This window comes from Anguilla anguilla, chromosome 12 (assembly GCF_013347855.1).
Source record: "Anguilla anguilla isolate fAngAng1 chromosome 12, fAngAng1.pri, whole genome shotgun sequence".
Taxonomy (NCBI): domain Eukaryota; kingdom Metazoa; phylum Chordata; class Actinopteri; order Anguilliformes; family Anguillidae; genus Anguilla; species Anguilla anguilla.
Window position 1 is genome coordinate 10,588,329 of NC_049212.1, and position 26,338 is coordinate 10,614,666.

Genomic DNA, 26,338 nt, shown 5'->3' on the forward strand with positions numbered 1-26,338 from the left:
CTGCTGTCAGAAACCTGCTCGTATCATTTACCCCCCCCCCCCCCCCCCCCCCCCCCCCCCCCCCACCGGGGCTTCACCGTGAATCTGAATCTTTTACCGGACTCTTCCGGAAAACCCCAGGTACATTCGTTTATTCAGACTGAGCTGGGTTCTGCAAGACAGTGCAAACCAGTACCTTCTAAAACATTTGTTGGGGAAAAGCACAAGCCCTGTGGACAGGATGTAATTTGCTGTTTCCATACGAGTGCACAACAAGGTTAACGATGACTTGGAACAACTAAGGATGTTTTTTTTTTATTGTTTTTTTTTGGGGAAATGGGTTAAATCGGTAGATTAGTGGGAAAATATTAAATGAGAAAATTTCAAATGATAAGCTCGATGTGTTTGTAGCCTAATTTCATTTGAGGCCGTGATGGGAATCGCCGTCGCCGTCCAACAAACGCTGCGCAACAGCATTGGTGTGCTGATAACTTTTGTATCTGAACCCTCGATTCTGAAGGACATGCATTAGTAGTACGAGGATCAAATGAAGACGATACTCTGTCATTTACCATCAGTGGCGCACCCCTCCTCTATTTTTCATATAATCGCTCATTTCGGAGGAAAGCGTTTTGTGCCTTTGATTTGTCATTAATGTTGCCTTGGTCTTTGATATCGAATATTCTTCAGGAAGTAGCTGTTTTTGCAGCATCACAGCCGCTTTAAAGATCCCTCTGGAAGCGTATCGGAACATTCTGAAAGCGTGCTGATACCGATGTCTTGCTTGTAAAGTTTTAACTTCAGGTGAATTACTGCGGGTTCTTCCATCTCTAATTTGAATCATATCCCGCAGCGCTTCGCCTCCTATTCGTTTGTTATGTGTCTGAACTAATGTTCATTTTTGCCATTGATCATGATTGATACATTATTATGACGAACTGGAGTCAGCATCTCACTAGGAAAAGATTCTCTTCATGCCAAGGTACTGACAAGTGTTGTTTTTACAGCCATGTCTTTTGTAAAGATGTGTGTTAGACTGACATGCTTTGTGTTGTGTAAACGTATCATTTTTAAACGTTTTTAAATTAACGTTGTATGGCTGTATTAACTGCGATTAACGAACTGTGGATTTCAGATTGAAGTGTAATAAAAATGACGTACCATGTTTCTGTTTTAAGTAGGCTATCATTTTATTTCCATAGATTTAGGCTCGAAACATAGCCTACTATACGCAAGTACGCGAACGCAGACACTTCGAGCTACGCAAAGTCGATTTCGTGCATCGTTGCATTCATGTCACCTGAATTTAACGCAACGCTCTCGCTAGCTACAATATCAAGCATCGCAGCGAGAAGGCGGTATAGCTGGTAACAAGCCGTCGTCTTCCATTTGTGCATTCTTCCGGTCAGTCTTTCGCAACTGTCCTGGATACCCCACTTGAGGAGTCGGGTTTATTACCTCCACAGGGAGATAAGAACGCACATTGAGTATGTGCTACCGGGCCGTGCATTTGCAGTGCGTCGGCCCGGCATTGTCATTTGTGTTTGCGTACTTACGTAGGGTATGTTTTGAGCCTGAGTCACCATTAACCCTCCTTAATTTCTCTTTTATCGAAGTCTTGACATTTCCTATTGAACTTCACTTATCATATTTGTCATTTAAGTACATATTATCTTACGACATTAGTCATTTTATTATGTAGGCTACTGATTAATTAATGTTGAAGTATGTAAAGTGTGGGAGAATGGTTGCAGAACTTGCTGATTTAACTAATAAACATCCACCAGGGGGCAGTGTAGTACACTGGTAGAAAATTGATGTCTGTTTGAAAAAGCCATCTTACACCAGTCATCATCAGAGGGCCAAATCCATAGTATTTCTTTGGGAAGTCATTTCCCTGAAACCCTTAAGTATTAAATCGGTATATGAGCCACTTTCTGCCTTTGATCTGAGAGCTGCTTGTCTTTAGAATGTGACAGCTGTCGTGGGCTGGTGTGAGATTTTGTGAATATGAATTTGACTGGAAATATCACAGTATTATGCTCATTTAAACATCTACCTGCAAAATCACTGATGATAGACAAATTCAAACAGTTGTTTTGCAATAGGACAAAATATATTTATTTATTATTATGCATTAGAAACGTGTTCCAGTACAAAGTGGTATCTTTTGTTATGTGCTAAATATTTTAATCATTCATGTTTGACAGAACTTTGTGAGCAGTCTATTTATTTGAATATATTTTTATTTTATTTATTTTTTAACGGTAGTATACCATGAAAATGGAAATTGGTGAGTGACAGGTTGGTTTGGCGAAACTAAAGTCACACACACGCGTGCACACGTACACACACACGGTTCCCCCCCCCCCTCCCCCACACACATACAACCCGCACGCACACGCACATGCACACACACAACTTCACACACACACAACCCCACACGCACACACACACACACACACCTTCACACACACACAACCCCACACGCGCACACGCACACACACATGCACACTGGCCTCCTACAGAAAACATGCTGCCATTGTTCTCATCCTGTGGCTGGGCCCCTCCCTGGACCGCAGTCGAAAATCCCCGGCTGCACTGGTGAAATTCAAAACTGCGTGATCACAATTTTGCCCTTCACGCACAATTTCTGCCAACCGAAGCATGTTAAATTGTTTTTATCTTTTTTCTTTTCTTTTCTTTTTTGCTTACTTCAGGGCAGCGGTTCTCAAACTCTCCTGTGTACACTGGCTTTCATTCTGACCACAACTGCTAACCCAGAATTTTACCAAGCTGTTCATTTTTCTTTGTTACACTCATCGTGTTTCGAGTGATTACGGTGCCCTCCATTATTCACATTGCACTGCATTGCAAATGATTACACAAAGGAAGGCAAGAACTAAAACTAACCGATTAAGAACTGGGGGGAATCAGTCGGCTCCTAATTGGTGGATGTATGGACACTCGGCCACTAAAACGAACTACTTGGTAGACAATGAAGAATTCAAAGACAAAACGAAAGATAACGACCCAAAAGCCTGCATTGTGATACGTTTGGGAGCAGGTCTGGCTCATTGTGACTGCTTTCAGGGAGTGCATTTCCAATGCGAAGAGATGGTTGTCTGAAAATGTCGTCCCGGGAATGACACATGCAAATGGCGACAGCAGGAGCAGAGGAAAGCTGCCACATCCTCTGTCATCTTCAATGCCGTGGCTGACTCTCTGAGTGCACATGGTGTTCAGGCTTACACTGTTGGCCCAACCTTAACCTGACTACTGGCTGTTCAAACACTGGACCCCTGTGCTGTAACTGAACAAGCCACCTCATCTCCCATCCCATTCCAGGATTGGCCAATCAGGTGTATCTGTAATTTTGTCATCGGACTGAATTAAACTCCATTATGAATGAGTCATTGGAAATCCAGGAAGAATTATGGCCGTGTTTGCGCTGTAGTCACCATCCTGTTACAATTAGTGCTGTGAAATGTGGCATACGTGCGCCTTGCTCAGGGGGGTGAATGTACCTTAGGGAAAACCCCTTATTGCAACATGACTGCAACAGTCTGTCAGTTTGGAAGGGGCGGGCGCCAGCCTGGACATGCTCCAGAACTCCCGCAGTCAGCTGTTGCTTCTTTCTTACTGTGGAATCTGCTGGCCAAGGTGTATTTCCCTTAGAGGAAAACTACCCCCCCCCCCCCCACCCCCCCCCACCCCCTTTAGCTAATTCATTCATCCTGGGAATTCTGAATTAGTTAAACAATTAGAAGAGAAAATGTGAGTCCTAGTTCTTTAGGGTTAAATGATCATTAATAACTGCATTATAGGACAATATATTGTTAAAATATTTTGAAATATTAATTGTAACACAAATACAATTTAATAGATATGATATTTTGAAGGATTTCCACATTGAGAAATTCCAGAACCAGTTACAATTGAGTATAACTGAGTTGTCGTTATACAGCCATCTTGAAAGTTCATAAAAAAGGACGAGCGAGCCTTCTAAATGAATTCTTCTGCTGCGTTCTTCTGTTCTTCAGTTTACGGATGAGTAGTTTTTCAGCCACAGTCAGTTCTCTGGTCTTCATGATGGTCTAAGTCTCCATCTCCACAGGTGAAAACAAGGACGAAAGGAAACACCCGATCAACAGTTAACTCTTGTCAGTCATCAGTTGACTTATTTTTGCGTCACTTTTTGATCTCAAATCCAAATGCCTGAAGTACACAGCAAAAACAGATACATTTCACTCTACCGTTACCATACTTCTTGAGGGCACTGGATATAATATTCCTAATAAGCATATTATAGCTTTTTTTATAGATGTTTATTTTATTTTTATTTAAATTTAATTATTTTTTCCCATATTTTCCAAAAGGCAGGTTGTTCATGTGGATATCCTTCATTCACTGTATTTATTTGTTAAAGGGAAAAAAGAAGATCTACCTGTCACGACTGATGTCATAAAGACAGTCACTCTGGATGTATACCGGATTTCATAAGAACTATCTTTATACCCCACTGAACTCATTGTAAAAACACACACAGCTCACAGTTCTGAAGAAATCTGTCTTCCTGTACACAGAGTGTGCACCATTCAGGAAGCACGATCAAAGCTGACATTTGTAAAGGAAGGATAAAGTAGTTTTCCACCTTGTCGGTGTTCAGTCAGAAAGGCGTAAGGAGAGAGCATGAAGGCTGAAGGACTCTCAGAGGGACCTGTGGAGCAGTTCACAGATTACAGGAACACATCGCCTATCCAGACCCCCAAGCAAGTGCTATTGGTGTTCACAGTGCCGGCAGGGAGCCAATAGGATGCAGCGAACAGCGCACCGCAGAGTTGACCGCATATTATAATTCATATATCCTAAACTGTTTCTGTAAACTGTACAGCTATGTTTTGTGCTGTTATAGAGTTAGCTGCATCAACAAGAAGCCTGACTATATACAGCATTAAACCTATATTGAGTCTGTTGCTATTATCAATGGGATTATTATCTTAGAGTTCCTTTTGATACAATTCTCTCATTTAAAACACATATAAAGAATGTTTCTTGGACAGCCTTTGTCCTTCAAGAAATATTGGTAAAATATGAAAGATTCTGTCACTACATGATGCAGAAAAACTAACCCACAATTTTGTGTTTATCTACATCCTGAGCCCTCCAGAATGAAAATGTCTTTGTTGCTTATTAGCTTCGTCATAAACTCAAAATAGAGAAATCTAAGTTTTAATTTAGATAAAAAAATCTTTATAAAACCATTTTTCTCAAAAAAAAAAAAAAAAACTGTCACAGTTACCCCAACATTTAGTACCTTGTGCACTCTCCCTTTGCCAATGTGTATCTTTTTTTACAAAACCAACACATTTCACTCAGAATCTAAGTGCATACACAGTATGTCTTGACCAGTTTAAATGGGAACTTTTAATTGCTTAATGGGTCAGGGGATGAGTCTATTGTGCTGACCTTTAATTGAAGGGGGACCCCACTCGCCAATCTGGACCTGTTCTCATTAGCTAAAGACACCCGTCAATCAAAATTAAAGCTCTCATTCCAAACTGCCACTGAAGCCTTTGAACACAATGTGAAATGATGTCATGCGTGATAGCTGGATGTAAAAATGATTTTAAATAAAAGGTATTTAAAATATGCTTCTCAAAACATTTTATTTGACATAGCTCCTTCCACCAAATACAATTCAACGCACATTATATAATATTAAACATTTCAGTAGAAAATAAAAAAGACATTCACAGTTCATGACACCAAGGCTCTATTTTATTTAACTGCATTGTGGTTTTCATTTATTTCAGCCACCGCCAAACTCATAAAGAAGTTTAACTGCAATTATTTGCTAATTTTGTCAGTGGCTTAAATAGTACAAATTCATTTAAATGGCTGCAGTTGTCTTAGTAATGAAAAATGAATGTTGACAATATCATGTGACCAATTTCAATCAGATTTTAGTTTGATATCAGGGGCTGATATCCTGATATCAAGTGAATGCCTTGTTTTCTTTGTTCAGTCACCTGATTTCCCATCAGGCCTCACTGCATTTGCCTTGCATTTAGACACAGTTTCAAAGTACCGAACCTTCTACTGTATAAAATAAAATATAGCAAAACTTAAATATAACAGCCATACCAAAAATACACATATAGAATATAAATTATTACGTTAACAAATTAAATAATATTAAGGAAACTTCACCACATTGGAGATCTCTGATCACCCACTTAATCAGACCTGCTGTTTGTACCAAAATAAAAATGAAATAAATGTAGCTTTCTCAGCAGTCCACGCCTGGTCAGAGAGAGAAATTCATTCGTTGTGGGAAAAAGAAAAGCGGAGTGGAATGCTTTAATCTCTGAAGATGGGGTCAAGTGCCGGGACTGAGGGTCGTCTCTTTGGAGGAGCGAATCAGCAGTTGAAGATGGAGTTTGCCCTCGTTATTCGGATGACCTTCCGCGCGCTGAGGCTGTACTCAAACCGGATTTCGTTGTGGTAGAAGTACAAATGTCCTGCAGGGGAGAACAGACAGACAAAACCAGTCATTTGCAGGGATGCGCTGTCGGAGCTGCCACTGGCTATACGTAGGTATGCACAGTAAAAAAACAATTTTTTTTTATGATGATGGAAATGTAGTGACTAGATTAGACAGAGCCAATGTCCAGCTTGATGTGAGAAGTTAAAGGAATATCTGACTAGTCTACACACAATAATTTGTATTGTAGATTGAAAAACGATATGCAAGAATCGAGAATTCCCTTATTTATACACTGTATTTATTTATGAGGGACATGTACAATCAAATTACAATGCACTTATTTTTGATTGCGCAATTCTCTCATGAATAAATTAATAATGGACAGTTTTTTCTCTCTTGTTTTCCTATATACGGATTTGTGGTACACATTATGCGGACTGTATTTGAAATGGAGTCATTTTTAGGATTTCTAGAATCTTCCGATATGTATCCCCCGTGGTTTTGCTGCTCTCACCGTAGTGAAATGCTGCGGCGTCCACTTCGTCGCCGATGCCAGGGAAGTCGTCCTCTATGTCCCGCGGGTAGCCGACGTCCATCCGTCCTTTCCTCTCGTCGTAGCTGCAGACGAAGCAGAGCTCGTTAAACCTCGCGGCTAATTACGCGGCGTTCAGACGGGCGAGAAAACGAGTCTTCATTAGCCCCGTCGTAGATGAAGCTAACGCGTGCTGTCGATCACCAACTCGCATGAACCAATCGAGAGACGCGCATCGAGCAACCAGCTGCCGATTGGTGGAGCCCATCTCCTTCCCAGACTTTAAATCGCAAATTTGGAAACGGTGACCGACAGCACGCGGGTGAGTTTCAGATTCTGGGGGAAGACGCACCTCCAGTATTTCTCATCTGTGAAAAACAGGGTCTTCCCCGTGTCCGGAACGTAGAGAGCGGCATCGATTTTGCGAACGCTTTTGGGCAGGCCCAGTTTGTGGATGTATTTGGGGTAGCCCTCCACCAGGTTGTATCCGTTGAGCGCCCACATTTTGATTCCTGTGGGAGAGGAGCATGGGAGAGGAGTGCAGGAGAGTTTTAATAGGGCCTTTCATACACAACAATGGCAGGGAGTTCCTAAATGCGCAAAGATTCAAATGTCATTCAAATATATGCTACTCAGCTGATCTATGGAAGCCCATTTCCACCAAAGAAAAAAAGATTTGCTTAATTGCGACTTTTTTTCTCGGAAATCTGACTTTTTTCTTGCAATTGACTTTTTTTCCCCTCAGAATTATGATGTTATTTCTCGCAATTAAGCAAACTTTTTTTTTTCTGTGGCAGAAACAGGACTCCATCTCACTGGGTTCATGTTCCAGTAAGTTCTCAAGGTCTCCTTAATCTGCTAACACTCTTACAACTAGGGAAGGAAGATTAACTGATTTGGTCACAAAATTTATCTCAGAAAGCACTTTTTGTAAATTAAACCTGTGATGAGATGAATCAATTGGTTTATATCTTAAAGGGAACAAAGCTTGGGCACTGTGGCCCTCCTGGGTCAGGATCGGGTGACCTAAAACTCACCGCTGAATATGAAGACCAGGTCTTTTTCGGGGTTCTCATACGCAGCGTCCACTTTCTTTGGGATGGAGGGCCAGGTGGATTTGATCAGCATCTGGTCAGGGTCAGGAAGCTGAGGATGTATGCGCCAGTAAAACCTGTCAAATGGATCAAAGGGAATTACGATCTATCACCGAGATCACGTGAGACTGTACTCTATCACACAGGACACTGGAACGGGATTACGATCTATCACCGAGATCACGTGAGACTGTACTCTATCACACAGGACACTGGAACGGGATTACGATCTATCACCGAGATCACGTGAGACTGTACTCTATTACACAGGACACTGGAACGGGATTACGATCTATCACCGAGATCACGTGAGACTGTACTCTATCACACAGGACACTGGAACGGGATTACGATCTATCACCGAGATCACGTGAGACTGTACTCTATCACACAGGACACTGGAACGGGATTACGATCTATCACCGAGATCACGTGAGACTGTACTCTATCACACAGGACACTGGAACGGGATTACGATCTATCACCGAGATCACGTGAGACTGTACTCTATCACACAGGACACTGGAACGGGATTACGATCTATCACCGAGATCACGTGAGACTGTACTCTATCACACAGGACACTGCACGACAATCTAGTTGAATTGGCTTAAACATCATTATAATCGCGTGATCGTTCAAACAGATTACAGAATTACGTTTCGTTACCTGTCTTTGAAGACGACCGTTTCCCCCCTCAGTTCAGTCACGGCATCGAAGCTGAGCATGGGGTCACACTTTTCTGGTGCCACGGGCTTGGGTTTGACATGTGGAGGGTTGGGGTTTGGACCTGTTTTGAAATGGAGATTACACCTCAGAAATGCCTCCAGTCAGATTATGGACTCCCCGTTATTTTGCACATGCCTCCCTTGCGAAAGAGGCAGTGGTTGGTTCTTCTCTGAGAACAGCAAACCCAGAGAAGGTTTTGTTTGGACGTCCAGAGTGCGGCCTTTTATACTCCATCCATTTGCTGCCTCCTTTGCACCTTCAGCTGGATGTTTTCCATGGGTCACATTTTCTGATGTTTGTTAAATTGCCCAAGTCAAATCTTAGAAAAACAAGGCGCCCTCAAATTTCAGGGGAGCACCAAACATGTGGAGTTTTAGTCCTTATTTCAGTCCACATTTTTTCTTAAATTTGACCTTTGATAAATTCAGATGTAAGAATTTCTTCTTTAAAAACAGTTCAGGACGTTCCACGCTGCGATGATGAATTAAAGGAAATATCACCACATTTAACTTTCAGGCAAAGTCACAGACCAATGCCCATTGGCTGAAACCCAGTGAAAACATGCCTGTTGTTGGGACACTCACCGTAGAGCTCTTGTATCCCATTAATGTCATCCTGGGACAGGGGACGCCCAGGGGCGTAGGAGTACACAGGGTACATCAGCGCCCCTGGGTCCGTGGAATGGGACAGGCCAAGGGCGTGCCCAAATTCATGACTTGCCACCAAGAACAGGTTGTACTCTACAGGGAGGGGGGGATAAGAGAAGGTTTTTGCATATTTATGTAGACTGTAATAAATAAAAAGTTCAAAACTATGAGAAACTGTATACAAAACAAAAATAAGTCAACTATATATATATTACCATGTGAGTCTTTTGACCAGTTCTCATCTTCATCAAAGTGAGTATCCCCACCAATCCCTATTCCGGGGGGGTAGGCGTGGGCAAGCAGCCCATTCTGGCCATCGAAGGGGTTGAAGTCTCCATGCTCTAAAGACAACGAAACAAACAGTCTTACTTCTGCGACGACGAGAACACAAATACGTACGACCGCCATTTCCGCTCTGGCTCATGCAGAGGCGCACTGCGGCGGAGACAGTTTTCCATTTTCGTGTTTAAAATCAGCGGCGAACACTTCAGACCCAATACTCAGGTCAAACGAGTTCAGTGTAATCACCTTCTTTATCTGGTAAATTAAATGTGTGAGTGGGGATAGAGCCTGTACACACTGCGTCTATGCAAGGGAAAAACTGGACATTATAGTCATAATGGCTGTCTCATTCCTGCTTTCTCAGAAAGAGGAACGTAGGTGGAGGGGTGGGGGAGAAACTGCAAGCTGAGTAGATCACTGAGTGATTTAAGATGACTGCTAGAAGGAAAATAATTATAAATATTTGTTGCAGATAATGGAAATGTTGACGGCAGCAAGGTCACCTTTCGCGCCGAAGGAGATCATGATGTCAGCGATGCCCTCGTGCAGTTTCTTGAAATGCAGAGGGGTCACTTCGCTCCAGACGTTGAAGGCATTGCGGATGGCCTTGTCCACATCGGACTTCGGCAGGTCCGGAGTGTAGTTCTCTATCCTGCGAGACGGTGCCAGAGATGTTTCAAAAGGAGGACGTGCAGAATCAAATCATCAAAAAAAAGTAGACTCATGGATAGTGATATTGTAGAAAATATGTTTTTTGGGGGTGCAACTGACACATTCATTCAATCTGTTAGTAAGAAGAGAGAGTATATCCGCACAGTTCTATTCTGATGTTTCGACCTCAAAGGTCTTTGTCAGGTACATCATTGGTTGAAACATTGTACCATTAAATCACTTTGGGAGCAGAAAGAACAGTGTGTGGATATACTCTCTCTTCTTACTAACTATTTTTTTATCCTGCACCTGTTGGAATTGGATGTGCGTGCATTCCCCCGGACTGCAACATTCATTCAATCTATCATGTTTTTATTTCAAATATTTTTGATGGGCCAAGTAGAATAATACTAAAGACACACACTGGTATAGTGTGTAAAGCTGGATGAAAACGGACAAGCCTGTACAGTAGTGTGTATTTTTCTACTTGGTTATTGATATTGGACCAATGCACCTGGTTTCACATTCCAAGGTAAAGATAAAGACGCAAACTTTTGTAAAAATATTTTTGATGGCAAATACGCTTTGATGAAATTTTTCCAGCTCTTCTGAGCTTGCGATTATGGCGATGACGGCGTCAGGGGGCGGCCCTACCTGAAGGTCACGTTCGTGCTCGGCCATTTGAGGTTTCTGGGGAAGAAGTTGTACTCTCCCACATCCGGGACACCGCAGCGGGGCATGCTCATCACTTCCAGGGTGTTGGAGTCCAGGTTCCCCGTCACCTTCAGCCGAAAAAAAGGCCTGCATCTCCCGGACCTTCTGCCTCATGGTGTCCGAGGCCTTTCCAGCCCCCTGGAGCCCTAAGGGCAGGTTGTAGAACCTGCGCAGGTATTTCTGGACAGGAAATGGAAAAATGGAAAAAAACGCATCACAACCGGTCACCGCGTCCTACCTGTACAACAGGAGCAGGGAGCTCTGTTCCAGGGGGGCTTGGGGATCTGTTTCTGGATTTCAGGGCCCACTTGCAGCATTAAATGTTTACTTAGCCCACATTTAATTTACCCATGGTTTTAGCTAAGATTTTAGCTAAGACAGGGGAAGACTGTCCCTGCATGAGATGTTTACTCTGGTCTAACCCATGAGTGACCCAGCGTTTGTGTTCTGTTTGCAGTGAACTTGTTAACTGAGCCAGGCTACATGATGGAAACAGTGCCCTGTGTATATGCTGGCCCTTCTAGAACAGAGTTCCACACCCGTACTACAAAACCTAAGCCAGAGGGGTTTCATTTTATTTCATAAGCTGCAGCTCACCACTGAACATCTGATTCCACTAATCAAGGTCTTGATTGAAGACCTGACTAATTAATTGAATCAGATTCTTGCTACAAATGCCTCCACCCATACTGGCCCTTCTCAGATAAAACTGGACACTTCTGCCTTAACACATTTTAGACCAGGCATAGCAGTGTGGTTTAATTATACCTGAACTAGGCAGCTAACCAAACATTTGCTGGTTCAGTACCCATGTGCACTGCTGTTTCACCCTTGAGAAAGACACACAGCCTGAATAACTTCATTCAAATTCAATTTTATCTGCACATATTTGTCAGAAGTCAAAGGCATATACTAATTGTATTCATGTAAAAATGTGTCTGCCATGAAAGCGTATAAGGAAAAAAATAATAGCGCTCACTTTTTATGATGCGAAAACGAAGTCATAAATGTCAAAGATAAACAGCCAGTTCACCCCAAACCGCACGTTTTCTCCTGACGTTTCTCACAGCTGTGCCGGTGCTGGGTGCCCTGATGTTGGGTTAGTTCCCTCCCCGGGGCCTTTGCTAAAAGCAGCGCTCCACAGGAAGTGATCCTGCGGCCGGGGTTTTTTCGGCAGGTGAGTAAACACCGCGGCTCTCTTTCACGCTGCTGAGCCGCGTGTCAACGCGCGGTCTTTCATCCTCGCTGTTTCACCGTCTCAGCAAAGGAAGTCTTTTAAAAAACCTGCCAAGCATCCCAGCTGTGCTGACGGAAAAGTGCTGGGGTGTTGGCTTTTATGATACACGTAAAACAGGTAGCTTCAGTCGCTGCCTCTCAGGGGAAAGTTCATAGTGGATATGGTTGTAACTGCGCACACAGCCTCAAAATGACAAGTTTTCACAAACATTAGCGTTTGTTTTGTGTGATTGTTTTTTGTATCTCAAAGGCATTTTAAAGCAGAACCTTGGATTCACTATTCTTATTCATAGACTTCCATTGATTTCAGAAATGAAAATATGACGCCTTTTTAATGTACGAATCAAATCTGAAAGAAAAAAGAAAGTGCTGTGGACTGCAGTCATTGTCAAGTCAAAAAGAGAAAATGAATGAACATAATGTTAATTTATAGGGAGACATGCAGGCTACCTTTAAGAATTTCATGGAAGTACCTAAGTGGATCCAGCACTCAAATAAATAATTTTTGGTAACACCAAACACGAAGTTCCAATTAGTTAACCATTGCCTCAAATTTAATTTAAAAATCTACACTTGTTACTATATCTATGCTAAAAGAGATGTCACTCACCTTTCACACGTAAATGTAGCCTACCACAGGCACTTAAAAGCCATTAACTGCTTTATACTCTATGTCTTAAACATTCAAGAGGAAAGAATAATGTATACTTTTGGATAGTAACAGAAAACCACAATATAATCATTGATAATATTTTGCTAATATTCCATTAATTTGACCTTAATAAAGTGTTTCCAAGCTTAATTTGTGGACATTTGAATTTCTCTTTTTACACCACAGCATGGACTCCACGCACATTAATCTGCCCTTAACATTAACTCTCAATAAAATGCATGGTTTTTTTCTGTACAAACACAGTTGGTGAGTCTGATGGGTTCAGTATTCATATAAAAACTTGTTTTTGCATTTTGCTATTGCACTTAATTGAAGTTAAAATTTAGTATTAACTTGATAAGTTGATATCACAGTTGATATCATAGTAGGCACACAAGCTTTAGATTATACCACATAAAGTAAAGCAGGTTTCGGGTAGCCTGTAAGCTTACCTCTGCTGAAAGCCAGTCCTTTGTCTCTATGCCGCTCTCTTCAGTAGGCAGCGGTGCGGCTAAGGAATGCGCAAGAGTCAGGAGGAGGATGAGGACGGTCGTTTCCATGGCGCCTGTCACCTGGGAGCTCTGTCACCACTTGTAGCAGTTTTGAAAACCGCTCGCAGTATTTATAGGAGAAACGGGGATTTTCCCCTCCTCTCTTCCCTATCAAGTGACATCAGTGATTCATCTAAAAGCCACTTCCTCTCCTGGCTCTGATACAGAAAGCCAGCGTGGGGAAAGGGGGAAAATTATTAGTATTAGGGGGGGGCGGGGGCGGGGGGATCACTGTGGTGAAATGGTGAAATTCTATGGAAAACAGTCTTTCCTAAGCGATGGCAGATGTAAACTCACTTGGCCGAGCCAAGTGAGTTTACATCTATAAGATGTAAAATGATAAGAGTAAACTTCACTCGTACATCAACTTTTAGCTGAATGTTCATAAACAGAAAAGCACAATGAAAACAGGATATACAGTAATTGGCAACGTCTGGTAAAAATAGAAACACATTAAAATAAAAGAATATTCAGCATTGATATCGACAGGTCAACAAAAGCCATCTTTGTGTGTGTTCTGCTCCGTAAAAGAGATTATTTTTTTATTAAAGATCTGTTCAAACATTACAAACGGTTTATCAACATATTTTATTTAAATATTGGTCTGTACTATTCACTTTGCCAGAGGCAGTTAATGTTACCTTTTCAGTCTCTGTAGTAATAGTTCATATATTTGTCGTCTGGACACTGGGTTATAGTGTTTGGACCTGACACATACAGTAGCATCAGTTATTATAAAGCAGCCCTGATAAATTATCTGTACAGCAAAAACAAGTACAATTGTACGTTATTTTTCCATTTCATTGAAGCATACAGTGTAGCCAAATTATATTTAAACTCTTCATGTAGAAAGCTGTTAATTTCACCCCAATATCTCACCCGCCATTGAGAGACAGCATTTTGTATTTTAGTAATTTTAAATGATCTTTGCAGAAAATGATCTGTTTTGAATAGAGAAAATATTTTAAATACTTGCGTCAGCCATACCATCCTATGGCGTTTCCCTGCGCCCAGGTCGATATGAAGGTTACTTTGGACTTGGACGAGACACCAGTGGAAATGATGTTATTGCTGAAGTGGTGCTAGTGGCCAAGATGACTGGACTGAAACCAATGCAGTCCAGAGCAGTATGGGGGACACTGCGCTGTAGGAAATGCGGTATTTCAGATGAGACATTAAACCAAGGTGCTGACTAACTGTGGTCAATACAGAACCCATAATATTTATCACAGAGCTGTGGTTCCCTGGCGGTCTGACCAAACTGCAAACTTGGCTTTCTTAATCTGGCTGCCTAATCCTCCCCTAAACTAACAGGATTACAAATCAATCCCTCGGTTAATGTGTAGTGAGATTTAGATTTTTTGTGTGATGATTTTTTTATTTTCGATCATTGAGAAGCAGCTCTCGGGACGTCAGTATAGTCTTCTCCACTATGGTAGAGAGGGTTCCGAAGACCCCCCACCCAAAATGTGGAGACCCCCAGGTACTCCCACACAGTATGTAGGAGGTTACCTATTGTTACCTGAACAGAGATAGTAAATAGGAGTCTCTCTTTGATTCAAATGGAACAGATTAAGCGGAGTGAAATGGGTCCTGTGGATGAAGTTTAGATGCATCAACTGGTGATTATGATTTTGCCAATCAAGTTTGTTGTCTGGAATTCTCAAGTCTTTTTTCCATAACATATGAATAGGTGGGGTTTATCTGATGCTTTAATAAGTGCCTCATACAGCCCTGAGACAGTGTCCCCCGGCCTCTCACAGTTTCTGTAGCGTCCCCACGGAGTGTGCGTTCCCACGGAAATCCACTGCGGTAAGTATTTTAGCGCAAAATGGCTGTCGTGCATGACCAGAAGGATGCTAAATACTGGTGAAGTTGGGGGTGAATCATCTTTCACTGGAAAACGAAACATTGATAATGATGAAAGGCGCTATATGAATGTTACGTAACATTTTAACAGTCCTGGAGGTGAGCTGACTAGCAGCCGCACACGTACGCATCACAGCAGGGTAAACGCTTTAATGAGGGCGACGGACTGAGCGGGGCTGTGACGAACATCCACGCCAGTCTGACTCAGCCCCGGATAATTCTGCACTGCAGTCTGCTGCCTGACTGGCCTCATTTCCAGAAATAAATAAAGCGACAGACGGCACATCTGCTCCATCTTCACGGCTTCATTGTGTTCAAGGTTCAATGTTCAAGGTTATCTTTATTGTCCTTTTTTGTAGCCAGGGTTCACATGAAGACTACAAGAATACAAAAGGACAACATCACGACAACATCAACACAATAAAATCACTGAGCTAGTGCAGGAAAATGGAAATTCATACCAAGTAAAAATGTGTGCAAATGTACAAGTGTGCAAGTGTGCAAGTGCGCAAATGTACAGGGGTAGAACTGGAGTAGACCTACAAATAGGAGTAGAACTGGAGTTCAGTGAAGTCATGTCATATTTTTATTTGCTATTTTACAGTGACAGACCTGGCTCCTTGCGCAGTACTTCAAAAAAGTACATCACAGCCAGCGGGCTTGTCCTGCTAAAAGACGTATGTGCAGTGTGTGTGCAGTGTGTGTGCGTGTGTGTGTGTGTGTATGTGTGTGTGCAGTGTGAGTGCAGTATATGTGTAATGTGTGTGCAGTGTGTGTGCGTGTGTGTGTGTGTGTGTGTGCAGTGTGAGTGCAGTATATGTGTAATGTGTGTGCGTGTGTGTGTGTGTGTGTGTGCAGTGTGAGTGCAGTATATGTGTAATGTGTGTGCAGTGTGTGTGCGTGTGTGTGTGTGTGTGTGTGCAGTGTGAGTGCAGTATATGTATAATGTGTGTGCAGTGTGTGTGCGTGTGTGTGTGCAGTGTGAGTGCAGTATATGTGTAATGTGTGTGCAGTGTGTGTGCGTGTGTGTGTGCAGTGTGAGTGCAGTATATGTGTAATGTGTGTGCAGTGTATGTGCAGTGTGTGTGCGTGTGTGTGTGTGTGTGTGTGTGTGTGTGTGTGCGTGTGTGTGTGCAGTGTGAGTGCAGTATATGTGTAATGTGTGTGCGTGTGTGTGTGTGTGTGTGTGCAGTGTGAGTGCAGTATATGTATAATGTGTGTGCAGTGTGTGTGCGTGTGTGTGTGCAGTGTGAGTGCAGTATATGTGTAATGTGTGTGCAGTGTGTGTGCGTGTGTGTGTGCAGTGTGAGTGCAGTATATGTGTAATGTGTGTGCAGTGTATGTGCAGTGTGTGTGCGTGTGTGTGTGTGTGCAGTGTGAGTGCAGTATATGTGTAATGTGTGTGCAGTGTGTGTGCGTGTGTGTGTGCAGTGTGTGTGTGCAGTGTGAGTGCAGTATATGTGTAATGTGTGTGCAGTGTGTGTGCGTGTGTGTGTGCAGTGTATGTGCAGTGATGCTGGTCATGCCACCCTTGTGATTGGCAACGTTACAGGGTGGTGCATAGTTAAACGTAGCTAAAGGAGTGAGAGTCTCAGCAGGTAGGACTGTCCCTGGCTCGTAGCTCCTCTGGCTTGCCATGTATTAAGCATCAACAACAGTACAAGAAATCAATTGCATTGCAATATTGACTCATATCGGTTTAAGCATTTATTAATTTATTACCGGGCTCTGAGCTATTGGGTCCAGGTCCTTTTGTTTTTGCCCCAATTTCTCCCCAATTTAGTCATTATACCAATTCCCCGTGTGTATCACGGTCCTGGTCGATGCGCTATCCTCTGTCGGTCTGGGGAGAGTGGAGTCGCCGGCCGCTTCTTTTCACCTGACAGTGAGGAGTTTCACTGGAAATGCCTAATGTGTGCGGAGGTTCACGCTATCTCCCCCAGATCCCCTCCCTGCTGAACAGGCGCCCCGACCAACCAGTAGGAGTCGCTAATGCAATCATCAACGACTCATACCCTCACCGGCTTCCCACCCGCGAACACTGCCAATTGTGTATCTAGGAATGTCTGACCAAGCCGGAAGTACTGCTGCCGGTGATTGAACCTGGGTCTCTGCGGTGGTAGGCGAGTGCTTATACCTCTACACTATCCAGACGGCCCCTAGTCCAGGTCCTTCATGATGTCATAAAGGACCTGATGTAATGGTCAGTAAAAAAATTTTGTCTCATTGCATATCTCCTTCCATAGTTTGAGGGAAATTAAATTATTCTGTCCTGCTAAATCAATCTCTTTGAATCGGAGCTAAACACTCCTTTGCCATAGAAAATCATTGTTCCCATTATCAACCAAGATTTTTCACAGTTAGCTGTAGTTATTTTGCTATTTTTTTCGCTCTTAATCCCTCTACCAAACGTATCCCTCACCTATCTCCCTCCTTCCCCAGCCCGCTCTTTCTCCCCCCTTCTACATCCCTTTGTGATGGTGCTACCTAACTGGCTAGCCAACAAGACTAGTTGGATTACCCCTCAATCTATAGTTTTCCTTTCGTTATCGTTATTTCATTTCGTTTTGTTATGAAGCCTCCGTTTCCATTGCAAGCATACTGCATTTACCCCATGTGTGTGCCCTCCCTGGATACACAACAATAGAGGACACTTTTTCCTAAGAATGATGCAATTCATAAGAAATGGGTGGGGTTTTTAAAAGCTTTGGCTACACTAGCCCATACAAGTTACTCATACAATCTTGAGGGTTTTTTCAATACAGATTTTGTGTTATTGTAGTTATGGACCTTGCTTTGAATACACATTTGGTGGATGTCTATTGGATATACCCCTCTGTGATACTTTATGGTAGTTTTAACTATTTTCAGCCCCATTACACTCACTCACTAAATAGTTGAATCAAGTGTCATAATGCCAGGCTACCTGAAAAACCTGTACGCATATCAGGCATATCAGGATATGGACTGTACAGGCCATATCAGACTGGACACCCCCAATATAACATTTTTATTACTAAAGATGTGCCGGTCAGAGTCAATTAAGGTTGGGAACTGAATCCGCCACCTTCCAGCAACAAGTTTTGTCCTTCTAATGCATTACGGCCATTAGATTGAATGAGGGAGCGCAAGTCAAGCTAAGACAGGCTGTGTAGCAGTTATAAGGCAGGCCTGCATGGAAGGGGATTTCTCCAGCTCTGGTGATTAGGTAGAGACCTGCGATTTCACAGGAATTCATGAGCGCTGAACTCCTGGCTCCTAGCAGCACACATTACTGTCCATTTAGCACATACCATGTCAGGCTCAGCCATATACTTACAGGAGGCATGTAGGCAAAAAAGCCTTCTATTATAGCTCTTAGCTTTGCTGCATTATAGACAGATTTTCAATGTGCAAACAAGCTACGTACACACAATAGGGTTGTGCAGAGGCTCTGAACTTTAGGAGACATCAGTGTCAGTGGACAGACTATAATGTTTCCAGACAACACGTTGAGAAGAGAAATGTTTCGTTTTTAATGTGTCGTTGCTCAACGTGATCTCCTCACAGCGCTCCATCTCCCGGCCCCTCACCTTATCATAAAATGTCTGCGCTCCTTGTGCCGTCGGTAATCTTGGGGTTAACAGCTCTGCTGGGCCTACTGGTCACAGTTGGAATTGCATGGGGTCTAGATAGAGTCAGCGAAACTGTTTAATGTATGCTTTCAGTCACATTTTTAACGTATTATCCATCCCCTCTCTGTAAAGGAAGGCTCGCTAACCCGTTCTTTACACCACAGTTCTGAAGCATCATAAATTGGATTATTATTATTTTTTTTTTTAAATCAGATGGCTGAAAAAGTAGACCTCATCAACTCCATATCTGCAAAGAATGTGCTCATTAGTATTGTGTATTATGGGACTGGTTGTTATGGGCGCATCTTCAGCATGAGAACATGTGGAAATACCCCAATGCATCAACACTTTTAGCCTCGTTGTGGGGGCTTCAGTTAGGTAAATATGGACCGTTGTTTCCTGACATATCTGGCCTCCTTTGCACCCGGCTTGTGGCCATCACTCATCGCTGTCTTGGCACTGAGTCACGGTAAAAGGAAGCTTCAAGGGGGATTTTTTGATGTTTATTTTCAGTGGATTCAAAGCCTTAGGCGGGTGCGTGCGTTACAAACATGACGCTTACACCTGGGGGGGGGGAGGGGGGAGGGGGGGGGGGGGCGCACCAGGCTCAGATTAGACAAGTTATCACAAACAGAAGAAACACCATGCGCAGAAATTTTTTTATTGCAGCGGATTCAAAGCCTTAGGCGGGTGCGTGTGTTACAACATGATGCTTACATCTGGGGGCGGTGGGTCGGGGGGGGGGGGGGGGGTCGTTAGCTCACCGTTCCCGGCTATCACTCAGGGAAACTCTCGCATCGAGGAGGAGGAGACGTCAGGTGCGGGGGCTAGCAAGACAAAAGCCTGGTGCGGCAGCTGGATTTCTTTCAAACCCCCGCAACCTATACATGAAAATGAAGCTTACAACCTGTAGTTTCAGCCGTATGTGTTAATTTCCTCCATTTAAAAAATCCAGTCGAAATATTTTACCTTGTATTTCAGTTAATATTCATCCGTTGATACATACATGCTGTATGTATCAGCCATAGGTCTTGGCTATCTAATGAACACGAAATCCATCCAGATTTTCATTGTGGGCTAACAGTTACATTACATTACAGGCATTTAGCAGAAGCTCTTATCCAGAGCGACTTACACAACTTTACATAGCATTTTACATCGTATCCATTTATACAGCTGGATATATACTGAAGCAATTTCGGTTAAGTACCTTGCTCAAGGGTACAACGGCAGTGTCCTACCCGGGAATCGAACCTACGACCTTTTGGTTACAAGTCCAGTTCCTTACCCACTGTGCTACACTACGTCCAGTTGCCACCAAGGGAAAATATGAGGACATCAGATGGTTTGCAGTCTATCCAAACTTAGTTCAGTAGGGGGAAAAAATAAAACAGGCAAAAAAGTTCATGTATTACTGTTATGTAATTACTGTTGAAAAGTTGTAATTCACGTTTCCCTAGCGAACTGTTAACACATCAAGAAACGCGAACACAGCATAATTGGAATTTAAGATTATTCCCTTCAACTGAAGGACATTTTTCTATATATCTTTACTGTAAATAGTTTCTATTTCCAGTGCAAAACAGAATCTTTCCATTTATATATTATTTCAGTTTCTTATTGTCAAATGGCCCCCCAGTTAAATTTAACTTGACTTCCTGTATAAACCACGCCCACTTCCTGTCTTCTATCCGAATATAGATACAGATAATTTTGTTAGTTGAACAGATACAGATACAGATAATGACGTCTCTGCACACCCCTAGCCCTTACAGTGAGCTCCATAATGTTTGGGACAAGAACATTCTTTTTTTTCCCCTTGATCTGGCTCTGCACTGCACAATTTTAGATTTGTAATAAAAATAATTCACGTGCGGTGTATTTAACGGTATTTGTAAACACTTTAGTTTCGCCATGTAGAAATTACAGCACTTTGTATCCATAGTCACCCAATTCAAGGCACCATAATGTTTGGGACATATTAGTGTTATGTGAATTAAATTAGTCATGTTTAGTACTTTGTTGCATATGCTTTGCATGCAATGCTTGACGTCTGTGACACACAGACAGCACCAGGTGCTGAGTGTCTGCTCTGGTGATGCTCTGCCAGGTCAGCTCTCTTCAGCTCCTGCTTGTTTTGGGTGCTAGTTGCCATAGGATTTCTCTTCAGCATAGAAAATGCATGTTCACATGGATTCAGATCGGGGGCATCACTTGTCCAGTCAAGTATTTTCCAGTTTTTGGCTCTGAAAAATTCCTTTGTTGCTTTAGCAGCATGTTTGGGACCAGTTTTGCTGTAGGATGAAGCATCGTCCCATGAGTTTGGAGGCATTTGCTTGAACTCAAGCAAATAAGATGGTTCTGTACACTTCAGAATTCACAGAGTGGTCTGTGTTCCTGTGCTTTATATGCTCACATCATAAGCCTGTGCTTACTTTTGTGTAAACGTGTTTGCTGCACAATGAAAATTGCTGCTTTACATTGGTGGTGGTTGAAGGCAGTTTCTTCCCTTCTTTGAGGTGATGAGAGGAAATTGATTATTATCCTTTTTATTACTTAAAGGTATAAATTATATGCTGTATTAATTTAATTTTGACACATATGAACAACAAAATATTACTGTTCTTACGCAAGACCAGTAGACACTGTAGACCTGCTGCACTGTACAGAGTTAGCAGTAGGTGGCAGCAGAGTACCTTTCCCAGCTGAATAGAACAATTTGCTGCAGAAACTGTAGTACAGTATAGAAGACTTATCCGTGCATCTGGGATGGCACTGAACATAAATATGAATAATATTCTTCACTGGCCACAGAAATTGTCCGGGCCAATCAGAAACATACGCTAAAACTGAAATAATATATATTTTAAAGAAGACTCCATAGAGTGAACCTCCCTTTAGGACTTAAACAAAAGGTGAAATAGTAATCTACTGAGGTAATTACATTTTACAGATTTATTATTTAATATCCAAAATCGTAAGTATCCAAAGTATATACACTACATTTACAAAAGTATGTGGACCCATGTACTTGTTAAACACCTAATTCCGAAACCATGGGCATTAATGTGGAGTTGGACCCTCCATTGCTGCTGTAACAGCCTCCACTCTTCTGGGAAGGCTTTCTGGTAGATTTTGGAAAATGGCTGCAGGGATTTGCTTCCATTCAGCCACAATAGCATTAGTGAAGTTTGGCACTGATGTCGGGCGTAAGGCCTGGTTCGCAGTTGGCATTCTAATTCATCCCAAAGGTGTTTGATGGGTAAAGGTCAGGGCTCTGTGCAGGCCAGTCATGTTCTACCCCACCAAACTCAGCAAACCATTTCTTTATTGACCTTGCATTGTGCATGAGGGCATTGTCATGCTGAAACAGGAAAGGGCCTTGCCCAAACTGTTGCCACAATGTTGGAAGCACGCAATTCTCTAGAATGTTATTGTATGCTGTAGCCCAAATCAGGAAAAACAGCCTCAGACCATTATTCCTCCCCCACCAAACTTCACCGTTGGCACTATTTGGGCCAGTACAGTTGGCACTATGCATTCCACCAAACCCAGATTTGTCTGTCAGACTGGCAGACAGTGAAGCGTGATTCATCACTCCAGAGAATGTGTTTCCACTGCTCCAATCCAATGGCAGTGTGCTTTACACCTCTCCAGCTGACGCTTGGCATTGCATGTGGTGATCTTAGGCCTGTCTACGGCTGCTCAGCATTGTAAACCCATTTCATGAAGCTCTTGACGAACAGTTCTTGTGCTGATGTTGTTTCCAGAGGTAATAAAGCTGAAACACACTGACGTTTCAAACGCGTGGGTCCTCCAGTTTGCGATCCCTGCAATATTTATTTTAGGCACATTAAACATACCTTTCCCCTAATTACTCAGTTTGGTGCATGAGACAAAATATTCGCATTATGTCCACAAACCTTCATGGAAATATTAAATACACATTTGCATACACGTTCATATAATGAATTTTTCATACAGTAGAGCAACTCGAATTTGCATTAATTTTGTCCGAGCTGTACTTTTTTATTTTTTTTATTTTTTTTAAACCAGCACAAGGTATTTCGGTAAAGGACTGAGGTCAGGAAATTTGAAGGCTCCTGATTTACTGCCACTCATCTCCGTTCTAGGTCAGTACGTAGCTTGCTGCACGTGTACCAATTCCCGGGTCCCGGAGGCGCATTGTCAATGACTATTGTTAGGCATTTGGCATAACTGCAACATAGACCCAACGGGTCGTGATTTAACTCTGACACAAACCTCCCGTACAGCTATATACTTAAGTCCAATTAGCGTCCATTAAATCCGCATGGATTTGCGATATCCACCCGAACGTTCGTAGCTATTGCGCTTACAACGCTGTTACGATTCCCTCCATAATTACGCAATGTTTACAGCATCGCATTGTGCAAGCCGCGGTATTTCCTGAGGTTATCTGTTGCTTCAAAATGGTTTGCGTGGGGCGGATGGTCACATCAACACTCAACAGGGGATACTGAGCAATACTAACACTCGGCATCGACATGCCGTCTCCGGTTTATGCCTACGCGGCTGAGAAACCCTATAACCCATAAGCAACAGATTCGTCTAAAGATCCAACAGCCATAGTTAACACGAGGATTGCGCTGTCATTTACGTGGTGATGAGCCACGTGGTGTGACCTAAAGCACATTTTAAAGCGCCCTAGCTTGTTCCATGTGCTTGTTTGGTTGTTTGTGTTATTTATTGAAAACTGTGTTGTTGTTGTTTTACCGAAAGGATAAAGAAGGAAATTATATTTAAGTTGTGGACTAAAAAAATACCACGGACAAAAATATTCATACTCACTCATCGTACAGATCGAGAGTACTCAGAATTAGCTCTGTGAAGTCCCCCACCATCTACTGAAACATGCTAGGTAGGTGTGTGTATGCGAGTCAGATTCATGGTGATGCGCATTTTTAACGCAAACATTACTGTAACGCCCCTGTTTCTTCCGTAGGATTTCTATTTTTCGTGCCTACAGTGTTTGCTTTCAATTACACTAAAATATTTACCATAAATATCTACAGGAGACCGGCGGTATGAACTACTAACAACCAGTCGTCTATACAGGAGGCTTGAGCCCATGCTTAAAATAAAAGTTTTTTTTCTAGCAAAAAATTATGAAACATATGCTGAAAAACACCCCCTTCGCCGTTTTAGAACAATTTCCACCAGTTACTACGGTATTTGGAGAACGAAGAAAATATTTCCATAATGAAGAGTTATTTCACTTCCACCATCTCCTATTATATCTTATGAGAATTTACTGGCAAAAGTACTACTACTACTAATAATAATAATAATAATCCCGAGATACAAAAATACCAAGAAAACGCAAACAGGAGAACACGATGAAACAGGGAAAATACTCATGAGGCTAGAAACACAGCCATAGAACTAGGAAAGTTCGCACTAAGACTCAGCAGGGACACTACGGAAGCAGACAATCAATTAACGTGTGAAAACTAACAAAGAAATGATCATTTAGGCATCACAACCAAGCCAATTAACACAGACGAGATACGGAAACACAAGGAAAGGGTCAGCAGGAGGAATTGGTGACACATATCCCGTGTCCGTTTGATACGTTCCCCAGACATTCATGAACAGCTCCACCGATCCAGCACAGATGCTGATATTTGGCCCACAATTTAATCAACTTTTCATTAAACTTTGACTCAGGATTAAAGACAAGAGCAAGCTCATTTTGTCACAAACACTGTTGTAAATTAAAAGTTTACTGAATCTTTGAACCCCGGTTCTGTTCTTGAACAGTTTAACAAACGAATCCTGGCCATCTTAATGTTTTCCAACCAAGGTATACACCAGCAAGCATGTCAAAAAAGCCCAGAAACTCTAAAGCAGGATTCTCAAAGGCATGTCCTGGAGGTCAGCAGTCCCTGTAGGTTTTTTGCTTTCCTTTGAACCAGCCATACATTTAAGTACTGGAAAAACAAAAAGGAATTGGAACAGAGATTTACTGAATTACAACCTATATTGAGTTGCAAGAGTGCTGGTCATTTTTTTTATTTTTTATTTAGTTTGTTTTATGACAAATCCCACTTTGTGAAATAACCAAACCCCTTTTTGTTTTTGCTCATGCAATAATAAGCATTTAGAATTCTTTAGGATTAACTGTGTGTAATCAGTACATGTTTCTGAAACTTCCAAACAGAACTGTGGCTGAAAATGGCTGACTCATACGGCAGTGTTTCATGTGTCACAATCAGGGTAGATCTTCCACATTCTGACCGGTTAAGCTCCAAAGCTCTTCAGCATTGTCAAACAAGGTCGTCCAGAGGTAATGCAATTAGTTTAATTGATGCTGTGCCACATTGTTGATATTGATCTAAATATACCTTTATGATGCTTGAAAAAAAGGTGGGTTTGGCATAAAATGAGACAGGGTCATGCAGAAAAGAACCTAATCCCCACTGAGAAGTATGGTGGTGGGTCAGTGATGTGGAGCTGTTTTACTTCCAAAGGCTCTGGGAACCTTATTAGGCATCATGAACTCCATCAAACACCGGGAGATTATAAATCAAGATCGGGCTGCCTCGGCCAATGGACTAAAACCTGGTCATAGTTGGATCTTCCAGCAGGACTGTGATCCGAGGAATACCTCCGAATCCACACAAAACCGGTTCACTGAGCACAGAATCATGCTTTTGCAATGGCCATCCCAGCCCCCTGACCTAAGCCCCATTGAAAACCTGTGGGGTGAGCTGAAGAGGAGAGTCCACACGTGAGGACCAAGGACTCTGAAGGATCTGAGAAGATTCTGTATGGAGGAATGGCCTCATGCATTTATATGTGCTCTCCTACCTCATCAAGCATTATAAGAGGAGACTCACAGCTGTTATGTTGGCAAAGAGAAGTGCATGGACTACTAAATGCAAAAAGATGTGTGTCACAGTTACTGGCACGCACATCTTCTTCAGAATAAAAATCATTTTCATATGCATACTATGTATGCACTTTTCCTGGGCTAAATGCTCTCATAAACCATCATGTTTTTATCCCTCTGATTTCATGTTTAATTAATGAAGTCCTGTTGAATGTTTGGAATAAAAAAAACAATGCAGGCAGCTGGTTTTTTTCCCCTCTCTCCTTTAACCCCTCCCAAATTTCATGCTTCAGTTTTGCGTCTTTCTCAGTTTCACCTAAATGAGTCACAATAACAAGCTATAAGGCAATCTGTTTTTTAACCAGGACACCAGCTCCGCGGAATTCCTAACCTAGCCCAGGTCAGCCATTGTCAGGACGTTTCA

General features: G+C 42.4%; 1 protein-coding gene across 1 annotated transcript; it reads right to left on the reverse strand.

The window, feature by feature from the left end:
• Positions 1-5,492: 5,492 nt before the first annotated feature.
• Positions 5,493-12,430, reverse strand: mmp13b (matrix metallopeptidase 13b). Its single transcript, XM_035384376.1, is given in 11 exon segments — positions 5,493-6,503; positions 6,984-7,087; positions 7,354-7,513; positions 8,039-8,172; positions 8,765-8,885; positions 9,409-9,564; positions 9,687-9,812; positions 10,257-10,405; positions 11,059-11,192; positions 11,194-11,298; positions 12,098-12,430. Coding segments are annotated over 10 exon segments (1,224 nt in total). The 5' UTR covers positions 11,233-11,298; positions 12,098-12,430; the 3' UTR covers positions 5,493-6,402.
• Positions 12,431-26,338: the final 13,908 nt, after the last annotated feature.